This window comes from Podarcis tiliguerta (assembly GCF_965153285.1).
Source record: "Podarcis tiliguerta genome assembly, chromosome: 8".
In the NCBI taxonomy this organism is placed as follows: domain Eukaryota; kingdom Metazoa; phylum Chordata; class Lepidosauria; order Squamata; family Lacertidae; genus Podarcis; species Podarcis tiliguerta.
This window is the reverse complement of record NC_139541.1, coordinates 80735478-80749023: the sequence shown is the minus strand read 5'-3', so window position 1 is coordinate 80749023 and position 13546 is coordinate 80735478. Positions and strand designations below refer to the sequence as shown.

At 47.1% G+C, this 13546-nt stretch overlaps 1 protein-coding gene across 1 annotated transcript in view; it reads right to left on the bottom strand.

The window, feature by feature from the left end:
* The window catches only part of SARS2 (seryl-tRNA synthetase 2, mitochondrial), a 33531-nt gene that overhangs the window by 12181 nt on the left and 7804 nt on the right, over window positions 1-13546 (bottom strand). Inside the window, exons 7-10 of the mRNA XM_083455506.1 lie at window positions 7148-7253; window positions 6486-6533; window positions 4230-4338; window positions 1429-1474 (exon numbers count right to left, since the gene is read on the bottom strand). Coding sequence (XP_083311632.1) covers window positions 1429-1474; window positions 4230-4338; window positions 6486-6533; window positions 7148-7253 — 309 coding nt within the window. The remainder of the gene's footprint in view (window positions 1-1428; window positions 1475-4229; window positions 4339-6485; window positions 6534-7147; window positions 7254-13546) is intronic.

The following is a 13546-nucleotide window of genomic DNA, read 5'->3' as shown; positions in this document are numbered from 1 at the left end:
GTGTGTATTCTTATTAATCAGAGTTCAATCCTTCCTTTACTTTGGGAACACCTCAGATTGTAGCTTTCTTTTCTTTCTTTTTTTGAAAAATAATTTTTATTGAATGATTATATGTTACAAAAAACAATACAACCATACTACCACTAAATATAATTAAGAAATAAAAATTACATACATCGATATTTAGTTTGTTATTTGTTATTTACCATCTTATTTCCTCCCAAACATTGCATACAACAACACACATATGTGCAGACACCCACACACCCACACCCGCACACAAAATGATAATGAAAGTAAATATTTTCCCCCCTTTTATCTTCCAAAATCTTTTCTTCAACTTTGACTTCCTGTCAAGTCCCTTTGCATATATTTTATCTTACGTTTGAAAGTACACAAAACAATAAACCTTTCTATATAATTTTTCTAATACGTTCTGAAAACTTAATAAATCCTTAATTGTTATCCACCTCCTTTTAGTTCCTTTATCACTCGAATGCTAGCACGTAGTCAAAACTATTACTGTATTTTTGAACATATCTTCTATAACCATCCCATCTCCCCACAAATTTTTGCTTTGAGTTTCCTCTGAGTTTACTAGTCAATTGGGCCGTCTCCACCAATTCCTGTAATTTGATTTGCCAATCTGTTATTTTTGGAGCCTCGTGATCTTTCCATAGCTTTCAAGGCTGTGAAGATGTGCAGCCTTAAGGCTTCTAAAGCACGCAGCCAGGGAGCAGCTGATGTTTGAAGCAGCCCATCCCCCCTGCAGAAAACCCCATGATGTAAAGGAGAACATCAGAATGAGGCCAATGGCCCATTTAGTCTAGAGTCCTGTTCTCACAGGGGCCGACCAGTTGTTTTCTAATGCCATAAACAAAAGCTGCGGCCCTCTCTGGAATTGAGGGGTTGGGGCGTATCCAGGCTCAGAGCAGACGCACGGACCCCAAGAATTAATAACGTTAGACTCTAGAATGCCACAGCCCGTATTTCATCATGTGTAACGTTCTGAACGGGACGCGGGTGGTGCTGTGGGTTAAACCACAGAACCTAGGACTTGCCGATCAGAAGGTCGATGGTTTGAATCCCCGCGACAGGGTGAGCTCCCGTTGCTCGGTCCCTGCTCCTGCCAACCTAACAGTTCGAAAGCACATCAGCGCAAGTAGATAAATAGGTACCGCTCCGGCGGGAAGGTAAACGCCGTTTCCATGCGCTGCTCTGGTTCGCCAGAAGTGGCTTAGTCATGCTGGCCACATGACCTGGAAGCTGTACGCCGGCTCCCTCGGCCAATAAAGCGAAATGAGCGCCGCAACCCAAGAGTCGGCCATGACTGGACCTAACGGTCAGGGGTCCCTTTACCTTTAACGTTCTGAACATGTGCGCAGCGGCACCTGAATGCATCCACAAGGTGGGAAGAAAGTTTCTCACCTGACGGGGGTGTCTTTCAGATTCACCGCATGATCCATGAAGTACCCTAGTGGGAAGAGAAGGGGGTGGGAATGGATTTGAGGGAAGAAATTGGGGCACAATTCCTTAATTCCTTTGCCCCGGTTGCTCTCGCCAACGCCGTCTTGCTAATGTACATTTTTCAACCAGGGATGAAGAAGGAACTATCAATAACTTTTCAAAAGAGTTTTGTTTCTACATTCTATGTGCAGCCTGCCTCTCTCTTTCTTTTGGAGGTAAGAGCAGAGTTTTGTTAATACGAGTGTCTCCCCACTAGGGCTGGGCGATATCTGGTTTTCAGCATCACGATATATCACCAGCTAAACATTGTGATAGACTGAGATATCATGATGTCTGAAAGAAGGGTGGAGCTTTGCAATGGCACTGGCTGGCTTCATAGTTTTTCCCACATTGTGATTTTTGCATAACACACACACACACACACACACACACCATGATTCACAACATGATTTCGCCAGGTCAAAAACTATAAAGCCAATATCACAATATGGACTTGGACGGTGTATCGATACATCGCCCAGCCCTACTCCCCACTTTTACACATGACCGCGTATACACACACAGCGCCAGCAAATAATTAAATAAATTGATTTAATCCATTTTAAAGGCCTGGAAAGAGCAGGAAATCTGCAAAAATGGCGCAAAAAGAGTTGGAAAACAGCCTTTGCACCAACCTTTGAGGCCTGGGGAGAGCTGGGAGCTTGAGAAAGGAGGTTTGGAGGGAGCAATTGGGATGGAATTTGGCGGATTTTTTTGTTTTTTAAAGGGTTTTTCAAGAATCTCCATGGGCTAGAGGGTGTTCCCCGCGGTACGTGATTCACGGTTATGCACAGTACCCGGGAACATAACCCTCGTGTCATAGTGGAGTTAGCTATGGTGTTTCATAGGAGGTGGCTGCTTTACCGATGATTTGTATTTGTTTTGCTGACGATTTGTTAATTATTCTATATAGCTCATGCTATAATTGGGACGTTCTAGTACATTATCGCTACCGTATTTTTCGTTCTATAAGACACACTTTTGCCCTCCTAAAAAGTAAGGGGAAATGTGTGTGCGTCTTATGGACCAAATGCAGGTGGGAGGCTCTGCTCACCGCTCCCTTTAATGAGCCGCTTGGAGCGTGTGTGCGGCTCTTGGGGGCTTCTCCCCGAGGAGGGAGAAGGGCAGCTCTTCTCTTTAAAGGGAGCGTGGCTCTTGGGGGAGCCTTGCCTGGCTCCCCTTGCCCGGGAGAGGCTGCACGCGGCTATCCCAGAAGCCAGGGCAGCCAGCGGGATCGCTGCGCTGCAATCCCGCTGGCTGTTCTGGCTTCTGGGATTCAGAAGATATTTTTTCTTGTTTTCCACTTCCAAAAACTAGGTGCGTCTTATGGTCTGGTGCATCTGATAGAGCGAAAAATACGGTAATTCTTTTTGCTTGTGATTCGTATGAGTGAAAAGTGTCATGAACAATAAAGGAACAAGCACAGCCAGAAACGATGGGAATTCGAAAACATCTTGGGACATAAAGATGGGGCAGGCCAATGAGGCTTCTCTGGAGCCTAAGGAAGTTCTCTGCCAGGACTCCATATACCATTCAGTATTCCATTATTGCATCCATCTAAACTTATTTACACTGCTGAATTTGTCTTAATTCTGCCAGTGTTTTCAGCTGTACACAATTATTTCCCATATCTTCAGTAAACGTTTTCCAATCTTCTTTAAACTTCTGTTCTTCTTGGGCTCTTATTCTATATGTTAAGTCTGCAAGCTGTGCGTATCCTGTCAACTTAAGTTGCCATTCTTCTTTGGTTGGGACCTCGCTCGTTTTCCATTTTTGGACTAATGAAACACGGGCCACAGTAGTAATATACCTAAATAACCTTTTTTGACACCTGGGAATTTCAGTCTGAATTATCCCCAACAGGAAGGACTCTGGGGTTTTGTGGAGAAGTACTTTTAAAGAGTGAGGAGGAATTAAAGAACCTTTTAATGAGGGTGAAAGAGGAGAGCGCAAAATATGTTCTGAAGCTCAACATCAAAAAAACGAAGATCATGGCCACTGGTCCCATCACCTCCTGGCAAATAGAAGGGGAAGAAATGGATGCAGTGAGAGATTTCACTTTCTTGGGCTTCATGATCACTGCAGATGGTGACAGCAGCCACGAAATTAAAAGGCGCCTGCTTCTTGGGAGAAAAGCAGTGACAAACCTAGACAGCATCTTAAAAAGCAGAGACATCACCTTGCCAACAAAGGTCCATATAGTTAAAGCTATGGTTTTCCCAGTAGTGATGTATGGAAGTGAGAGCTGGACCATAAAGAAGGCTGATCACCGAAGAATGGATGCTTTTGAATTCTGGTACTGGAGGAGACTCTTGAGAGTCCCATGGACTGCAAGAAGATCAAACCTCTCCATTCTTAAGAAAGTCAGCCCTGAGTGCTCACGGGAAGGACAGATCCTGAAGCTGAGGCTCCAAGACTTTGGCCACCTCATGAGAAGAGAAGACTCCCTGGAAAAGACCCTGATGTTGGGAAAGATGGAGGGCAGAAGGAGAAGGGGACGACAGAGGACGAGATGGTTGGACAGCGTTCTCGAAGATACCAGCATGAGTTTGACCAAACTGTGGGAGGCAGTGGAAGACAGGAGTGCCTGGCATGCTCTGGTCCAGGGGGTCACGAAGAGTCGGACACAACTAAATGACTAAACAACAACTTTAATTATGGATCATTTCCCAATACTCTTTTACCCTTTTACAAGTCCACAGAGTTCCACCCTTTTGCCATACCTGCAATGCCAACCTCGGACGTGCCTGCCAGGCTCAGGTCTTCAAAGCGAGAAGGGTCTATGTTGTACAGGAGGGAAGAGCTGGCTTCTGGGGGCATGCCACAACCTTCCTGGGAAGCAAGAGGAGAGAGGTGTGACACAGGTGGGTGGGTGGGTGAGTCTACAGGGCTCCCATCAGGTCCAGCCAGCATGCCCAGTGGTCAGAGATGATAGCAGCTGTAATCCAGCAACAGCGGGAAGGTGCCAGGTTGAAAGCTGAGGCCTGCTTGCAGCGGGCATCACCTAAAAACACAGCTCAGTAAAAGGTATTTCTTAAGGGAGATGCTCAGAGCTTGGTCAGAAAACTAGCTCTAAAATGCTCTGTTCTCAAGAGTGGATACCGAGGGGATATTTTCACGTTTCTAATTACCGTATTTTTTGCTCTATAAGACTCACTTTTTCCCTCCTAAAAAGTAAGGGGAAATGTGTGTGCGTCTTATGGAGCGAATGCAGGCTGCGCAGCTATCCCAGAAGCCAGAACATCAAGAGGGATTGCTGCTTTCACTGAGCAGCGATTCCTCTTGCTGTTCTGGCTTCTGAGATTCAGATTTTTTTTTCTTGTTTTCCTCCTCCAAAAACTAGGTGCGTCTTGTGGTCTGGTGCGTCTTATAGAGCGAAAAATACGGTAGTTGCAGGTCCCTTCTGGACTCTTATTCAGAAGAGGAGTCTCCTCCGTCCCCAGACAAGCAAGAAGAAACTGTAGTTCAATGGTGAATTCTGGACACAGCGGAGACGCCAAAGATTTGGATCACCATCAAAGATGCAGGAGGAAAAGATTAATAATAGGACCGACTAAGGGGAGGATAGAAGTCCAGGAGATTCCTTGGAATCTTGTTTTTTATGATCTGTGTTTGATATACAGTGGTACCTTGGTTCCCGAACGCCTTAGTTGTCTAACAAATCGGCTCCCAAATGCCGCAAACCCAGAAGCGAGTGTTCCAGTTTGTGAACATTTTTCGAAAGCCAAATATCTTCCGCGGCTTCCAATTTATAGGGAAACCAGACTCCTGGCTTTGTGAGCAACACTGTGTTGAAAACAGCCTCGGTCCAGTATACCCGAAGGAGCATCTCCACCCCCATTGTTCTGCCCGGACGCTGAGGTCCAGCTCCGAGGGCCTTCTGGCAGTTCCCTCCCTGTGAGAAGCCAAGTTACAGGGAACCAGGCAGAGGGCCTTCTCGGTAGTAGCGTCCGTCTTGTGGAACGCCCTCCTGTCAGAGGAAAACAACTTCCAAACTTTTGGAAGACATCTGAAGGAAGCCCTGTTCAGGGAAGCTTTTAATGTTTAATAAAGGTGAAGGTAAAGGGACCCCTGACCATTAGGTCCGGTCATGACCAACTCTCAGGCAGAATAGAGTGGTCCTATTACTTCCCTTAGTGGGACGCAGTTCCAGTCGTGGCCGACTCTGGGGTTGCAGCGCTCATCTCACTTTATTGGCCGAGGGAGCCGGCGTACAGCTTCCGGGTCATGTGGCCAGCATGACTAAGCCGCTTCTGGCGAACCAGAGCAGCGCACGGAAACGCCGTTTACCTTCCCGCCGGAGCGGTGCCTATTTATCTACTTTCACTTTGATGTGCTTTCAAACTGCTAGGTTGGCAGGAGCAGGGACCGAGCAACGGGAGCTCACCCCGTCGCGGGGATTCGAACCGCCGACCTTCTGAGTGGCAAGTCCTAGGCTCTGTGGTTTAACCCACAGCACCACCCGCGTCCCTTAATGTTTAATAGGTTATTGTATTTTAGTGTTCTGTTGGAAGCCGCCCAGAGTGGCTGGGGAAACCCAGCCAGATGGGAAGGGTATAAATAATAAATTATTATTATTATTGTGTGCCATGAGAACCACACACATGGTGGGGGTGCCAGAGAGGAAGCTCTGGAAGCTCAGAGGCAGAGGATCTGCTTTCCATACAGAAGGCTCCAGTAGCATCTCAAGGTAGGGCTGGAAGACAAAAACACACACACACCCCAGCCTGAAATCCTGGAGCATGACTGCCAACCAGTGTAGACAATACTGAACTAGATGGACCAAAGATCTGCCTCCATATGAAGCAGGCTCTAAGGTTCATCCCCGTTTCCCAGGGACAGTCCCTGGATTTACAAATAGGTCCCCTGACAAAAGCCTATCATTCCTAATGAAGTTGAAAAGTGTCCCCGGATTCATGGAAACAAAATCTGGTAACCTTACCATGAATACTTTTTTTTGTGGGGGTGAGGCTACTTACAAAGACGGCTCCTTTCAGCAGATCTGGAACAGTCATGGGGATAAAGCCCTGTGGGGGGAGAAGGAAGAGGATGAAGAGCTGTAGGAACCATCTTTGGGTGCCTGGCTCCCAGGTGCCCCTTAAGAAGGTAAAGGGACCCCTGACCATTAGGTCCAGTCGCGGATGACTCTGGGGTTGCGGCGCTCATCTCGCTTTATTGGCCGAGGGAGCCAGCGTACAGCTTCCGGGTCATGTGGCCAGCAGGACTAAGCCGCTTCTGGTTAACCAGAGCAGCGCATGGAAACGCCGTTTACCTTCCCGCCAGAGTGGTACCTATTTATCTACTTGCACTTTGCTGCACTTTCAAACTGCTAGGTTGGCAGGACCAGGGACCGAGCAACGGGAGCTCACCCCATTGTGGGGATTCGAACCGCCGACGTTCTGATCGACAACCCCTAGGCTCTGTGGTTTAGACCAGTGTTCCCCAACCTTGGGCCTCCAGCTGTTTTTGGACTACAACTCCCATCATCCTTGACCACTGGTCTTGCCAGCGAGGGATGATGGGAGTTGTAGTCCAAAAACAGCTGGAGGCCCAAGGTTAGGGAACACTGGTTTAGACCACAGCGCCACCCACATCCGCTCCACAGGGTACTCCCCCCCCCCCAAGAAAGACCGTTCGGTACCTTTTTCAGCAGCTTGTTGAAAGTGAACTGCACCAAGGCTTGCTGCAACATTGCTCCTGCCCCACGGAGGTAGTAGGACCGGTAGCCCGAGATGTGGGACAGGCGCCTGCGGAACAGAGGGGAGGAAAGAAGAAGGCATTGAGGAGTTTCCCAGGGATGTGGGGCTTGATCTGCTCATGTGGGTCACCCTGCTTGGGGGAAGAAGAAGAAGAAGAGTTTGGATTTGATATCCCGCCTTTCACTCCCCTTCAGGAGTCTCAAAGCGGCTAACATTCTCCTTTCCCTTCCTCCCCCACAACAAACACTCTGTGAGGTGAGTGGGGCTGAGAGACTTCAGAGAAGTGTGACTGGCCCAAGGTCACCCAGCAGCTGCATGTGGAGGAGCGGGGAAGCGAACCCGGTTCACCAGATTAGGAGTCCACCGCTCTTAACCACTACACCACACTGGCTCTCTACCACTGTAGATATAGGTACAGTGGTACCTTGGGTTACATATGCTTCAGGTTACAGACTCCGCTAACCCAGAAATAGTACCTCGGGTTAAGAACTTTGCTTCAGGATGAGAACAGAAATCGTTTAGTGGTGGCGTGGCGGCGGCAGGAGGCCCCATTAGCTAAAGTGGTCTTCAGGTTAAGAACAGTTTCAGGTTAAGAACAGACCTCCAGAACGAATTAAGTTCATAACCCGAGGTACCACTGTAGATAGATATAGGTACAGTGGTACCTCGGGTTACATATCCTACAGGTTACAGACTCCGCTAACCCAGAAATAGTACCTCGGGTTAAGAACTTTGCTTCAGGATGAGAACAGAAATGTGGTGGTGTGGTGGCAGCAGGAGGCCCCATTAGCTAAAGTGGTGCTTCAGGTTAAGAACAGGTTCAGGTTAAGAACAGACCTCCAGAACGAATTAAGTTCTTAACCCGAGGTACCACTGTAGATAGATATAGGTACAGAGGTACCTCGGGTTACATATGCTTCAGGTTACAGACTCCGCTAACCCAGAAATAGTACCTCGGGTTAAGAACTTTGCTTTAGGATGAGAACAGAAATCGTGTAGTGGTGGCGTGGCGGCAGCAGGAGGCCCCATTAGCTAAAGTGGTGCTTCAGGTTAAGAACAGTTTCAGGTTAAGTACAGACCTCCAGAACGAATTAAGTTCTTAACCCGAGGTACCACTGTAGATAGATATAGGTACAGTGGTACCTCGGGTTACATATCCTTCAGGTTACAGACTCCGCTAACCCAGAAATAGTACCTTGGGTTAAGAACTTTGCTTCAGGATGAGAACAGAAATCCCAGCAGCTGCATGTGGAGGAGCGGAGACGCGAACCCGGTTCCCCAGATTACGAGTCTACCGTTCTTAACCACTACACCACACTGGCTCCTGGGAGGGAAGGCTGGGCTAGCTGGCCTTTTAAGCCCTGCCAACAGCCAAGAGCTTCAGCAGTCACTAGCTACTCCCAGACTGTAACTATTATTTTTTTTCCAATTTTTTTTAATTAGTTTTCCAAATTTATAACAAACAAATCGACAAACATAAAAAGAAAACGTCAAAAAACAAACAAACATTTATCCTGTCATAATTCCCCTTTTGTTAACATTGTTGGGTGACTTCCTCAATTCCCCCTGGCTGAGTTCCCATATACCGTATTTTTCGCTCTATAAGACGCACCAGACCACAAGACGCATCTAGTTTTTGGAGGAGGAGAACAAGAAAAAAAATATTCGGAATCCCAGAAGCCAGAACAGCAAGAGGGATCGCTGCGCAGTGAAAGCAGCAATCCCTCTTGCTGTTCTGGCTTCTGGGATAGCTGTGCAGCCTGCATTCACTCCATAAGACGCACACACATTTCCCCTTACTTTTTAGGAGGGAAAAAGTGAGTCTTATAGAGCAGAAAATACGGTAAATCATTGTAGCAGTTTTCAAAAACTATTTTCACATAAAATTTACTTGGTCGATTAACATCTTTCTTTCTTTTCATTTTAACTTTTACCATAGTATTCTATGGCATCACATATTTAAATCCTAGGCCAATCTGATACTCGCAAGTAATTCTATTTTAAGTTATCAGACTGTCACTATTTTGCAGGGAGCCGTTTCATCACCAGAAACTTAGGTTTGCGCAAACTGGACATGTCCACCACATGTCCAGAGATCAAAGAATTTTGGGAGATGATTCATGAAGAGATTAAAAAATTGATTAAAGTATCATATATTAAAAAGGCAGAAGCATATTTATTAGGAATCTTGGTAAGGATATCCCCAAAGACAAAATCAACATCTTTCTGGATGCAGCAACAACATTGGTAGAATATTGGTAGCCAGTCATTGGAAAGGAAATTATATCCCAACAAAAGGGGAATGGTTAAGTAAACTATGTGAGTACCTGGAGTTAGCAAAACTGAAGGATTTAATAACGCATAAATCAAAAATTAGAATTCAGAAACAATGGGAATGCTTAAATGAATATACAAGCAGAGCTCAAATATGAAAGTTTGGTTGTGCCTAGACTAACTTTGTGAAGAATATAGAGAACATAAAGATTTGACTGATTATGAAAGAATCTAAGGAAGGGAAATGATTGAAGATGTGAAGGCGAGCAAGATATGTGCGGTGAATGCGGCAGAAGCCTTTTATAATATTTTAACTAAGATTCATCTATTGTAATGTTTGAAGCATGAATTTGGGTTAGGGTTATATTATTGGTTATGAAAAGTATTTTCTTTTCTAGTTTGCATTTTGGAAAGCATGTATATAGATGTGTTTACAGTGTTACGTAGGGATGCGAGTGGCGCTGTGGGTTAAACCACAGAGCCTAGGACTTGCCGATCAGAAGGTCGGCGGTTCGAATCCCCGCGATGGGGTGAGCTCCCATTGCTCGGTCCCTGCTCCTGCCAACCTAGCAGTTCAAAAGCACGTCAAAGTGCAAGTAGATAAATAGGTACCGCTCCGGCAGGAAGGTAAACGGCGTTTCCGTGCACTGCTCTGGTTCGCCAGAAGCGGCTTAGTCCTGCTGGCCACACGACCCAGAAGCTGTACACCGGCTCCCTCGGCCAGTAAAGCGAGATGAGCGCCGCAACCCCAGAGTCGGCCACGAATGGACCTAATGGTCAGGGGTCCCTTTACAGAACACCTTACAGTGTTATGTATTGTTTTTTGTTTCTTTTTCTTTTCTTGTAAAACTCAATAAAAATTAAAAAAAGAGAAACTTAGGTTTGCGCAAACTGGATTAAAGAGCCCTGTTGCGACCAATGTCTCTTTGGCGCTCTGCCCTGGAGGTACTGGGGATTGAACTCATAGAATCATAGAGTTGGAAGAGACCACAAGGGCCATCGAGTCCAACCCCCTGCCAAGCAGGAAACACCATCAGAGCACTCCTGACATATGGTTGTCAAGCCTCTGCTTAAAGACCTCCAAAGAAGGAGACTCCACCACACTCCTTGGCAGCAAATTCCACTGTCAAACAGCTCTTACTGTCAGGAAGTTCTTCTCTGCTTGCAAGGCAGCTGCTTGACCCTTGAGCTGTGATCCTTTCCGTGCCATGTTCCCAATATCCAGCTGCACCAAGGAAAACAACACTCTCCAGGAAACATGTCCCCACGGCCACGTTAAGAGTGCCAATTCCATGACGAACGCATTTAGTCAATGGCAGGCTTCGTTTCGTGACAGGAGAGGCTCTCAGCTTTGGCCCGAGGCTCCGAGGGAGCTTTGTGAAACAGATCACGGGGGTGGGTGATGGGTGGGAAGCAGCCTGCTACTGGAAAAGGCCCTGGAGCCAAACAGCTCATCTCAAAGGCCAGCCATCAAATATTCATCCAATATCCAGGGCTTCCAATCAGCTAATGGGTGCCTGCAAATTCTGGAAATATCCACTCAGAGACCAAAGGCACCGTTTGTCCTGCCTGGATCATATTTAGCGCCCTGTCCCTCCATCAGGGCATTAGGCAATTTGTCTAAGTCTTGCTTGCTCACTCGCTCCTCCGCTTGCCTTCACACAAACGCAATTCCTCCAACGCTTTTTCAGGGAGCTGGTGGCTGCAACAATGGGGCAATTTATTCCAGGCCTCAGAGCCTGTTTACGTGGGGTTGTATCCAGCTAAACTGAAATACTTTATTGTCACTTGTACAACTTGTATACAGTGAGATTACACGAGCACCCCCCACTCCGCTCTCTTAGTCTTAATTCCCCTCGTTTACTGACGCACACCCACCAAACCCAAAAGTCAGTTGCCCTGTTGTTATCTTTTCATTCAGCAGCCGAACAGCCCACGGATAGAAGCCGTTCTTTACCCTGTCGGTGCGACTAATCATGCTTCTATATCTTCTGCCCGAGGGCGGGAGATAAAGAAAGTGCCAGCCAGAGTGTGAATCAGCCCTGAGAATTTTCCTCACTCTCCTGAGGCAACGTTCTTCCACTATTTCATCCAGCGGATTCACGGGACAGCCCATAATGTGGTGAATACAGCACCCTCTGTAGGCACTTCCTATGAGATGATGTCAAACCAGCGTACCACCCCATGATGCAGTAGGAAAGGACACTTTCTATTGTTGACCGGTAGAAGGAGATCATCAAATGTTGATTGACATCATTCTTTCACAATACTCTGAGGAGATGGAGTCTCTGTTGGGCTTTCTTAACCACCTGGGTTGTATTGATTTTCCAAGTAAGGTCTTCACTGAGATAAACTCCTAGGAATTTAAAGGAAGAGACTCTCTCCACACAGCCCTCCCCAATGTACAGTGGGGCTAGTTCTCCTCTCTTCCTCCAAAAGTCCAACACCATCTCCTTTGTCTTGCTGATCTTAAGGTGCAAGTTGTTCCCTAGGCACCATGTAGATAATTTTTATATTTGAAACAGCCACAGCTCAGTGCCAGGGTTTCTGCCTTGCAAGCAGGAGGTTCTAGGTTCAATCAGGGGCAGACCTTGGTAATATGGCGCCCTGTGCAAGGCCAAAATTTGACGCACCCCTCGCAACAACTTTGGGCCATAGCTGTCAACTTACAGATTTGAAAATAAGGGACCAGCAGCCATGAAAATAAGGGATCAGCAGCCAAAATAAGGGATTTTCAGAGTGCATGTATGTTCGATTTCTGAGCCCCTCCGAGCCATAGGCAGAAAGCCCAGCCAGCAGCCAAACGAAGCCTCAAGCGGTGGTTCCCACAGCGCAGCAACCCAGCAAAGGGGATGCAGCAAGGAAAACCACCGTCACCTCTCCGCTGAGCAAAGGCGAGTCCCCAGGCAACGTGGCCGATTTGATCGACACAAGGCATGCAAGCTCCACCCCCCCAGTCATTCTTAGACTCTTTATTGAGTGAGCAACGCAGCCAAGCTACACAGTTGGAGCCTCCCTCCTCCCTGGCCGGCAGGGAGGGAGGGAGAGGAGCTGCTTCCTTTGAAACCCGGGAAATTTAAGGGACATCATCAATAAGGGACAGCAATGGGACATGGCACTGGGGTAAGGGACTTTCCTGCCAAATAAGGGACGGCTGACAGCTATGCTTTGGGCACATTACTGGAATTCCAGTGTGTGCGCACGCACACTTTAGAAATTTCGCTCAACACACACAAACAGAGAGAGAAGGGCCAACAATATGGTAGATGGCAGGGCTCTCGGAGGAGGAACTTATATAATTGAGAAGTGTATGATTTGCGTATGTGTTTGCAAATTACGGGGCAACTTTGAAACCATCATTTCCCTTTCACATTGCAAGCCAATCACTTCTGGGTCAGCAGTCAGAATAGACAGGAAGCAAGCCTAGGACCCACATACCTACGGAACCGTCTCTCCTGGTCTGCCCCGCAGAGGACCTTAAGGTCCACAAATAACAACACTTTGGAGGTCCCAAGTCACAAGGAAGTTAGATTAGTATCAACTAGGGCCAGGGTCTTTTCAGCACTGGCCCCGACATGGTGGAACGCTCTGTCACAAGAGACTAGGGCCCTGTGGGACTTGACATCTTTCCGCAGGGCCTGCAAGACGGAGCTGTTCCGCCTGGCCTTTGGTTTGGACTCAGTCTGGCCCTTATGTTTCCCTCCCCTTATGGTCTTGATTTATCAGCTACTTTAAAATGAGGCTGCATTTTAAATTGCATTTTAACCTGTATTTTAAATTGTTTTTTTCTCTCCCCTCCCCCTTTCCCCCCTATTATGTTTTTACTGTGATTTTATTGGTGTTAGCCGCCCTGAGCCTGGCTCTGGCTGGGGAGGGCGGGGTATAATTAAAATTTATTATTATTATTATTATTATTAAGCAGATCTCTGAGGCGACAGATTAGAGACATTTCCAGTTCTACCTTTCCCAGATGCCATTGGGATCGAACCTGAGACCTTCTGCACGCTAGGCAGATGCTCTACCATTGAGCCATGAACTTCTCCCTAGGAAGAGGCTGCTGCCTAGTG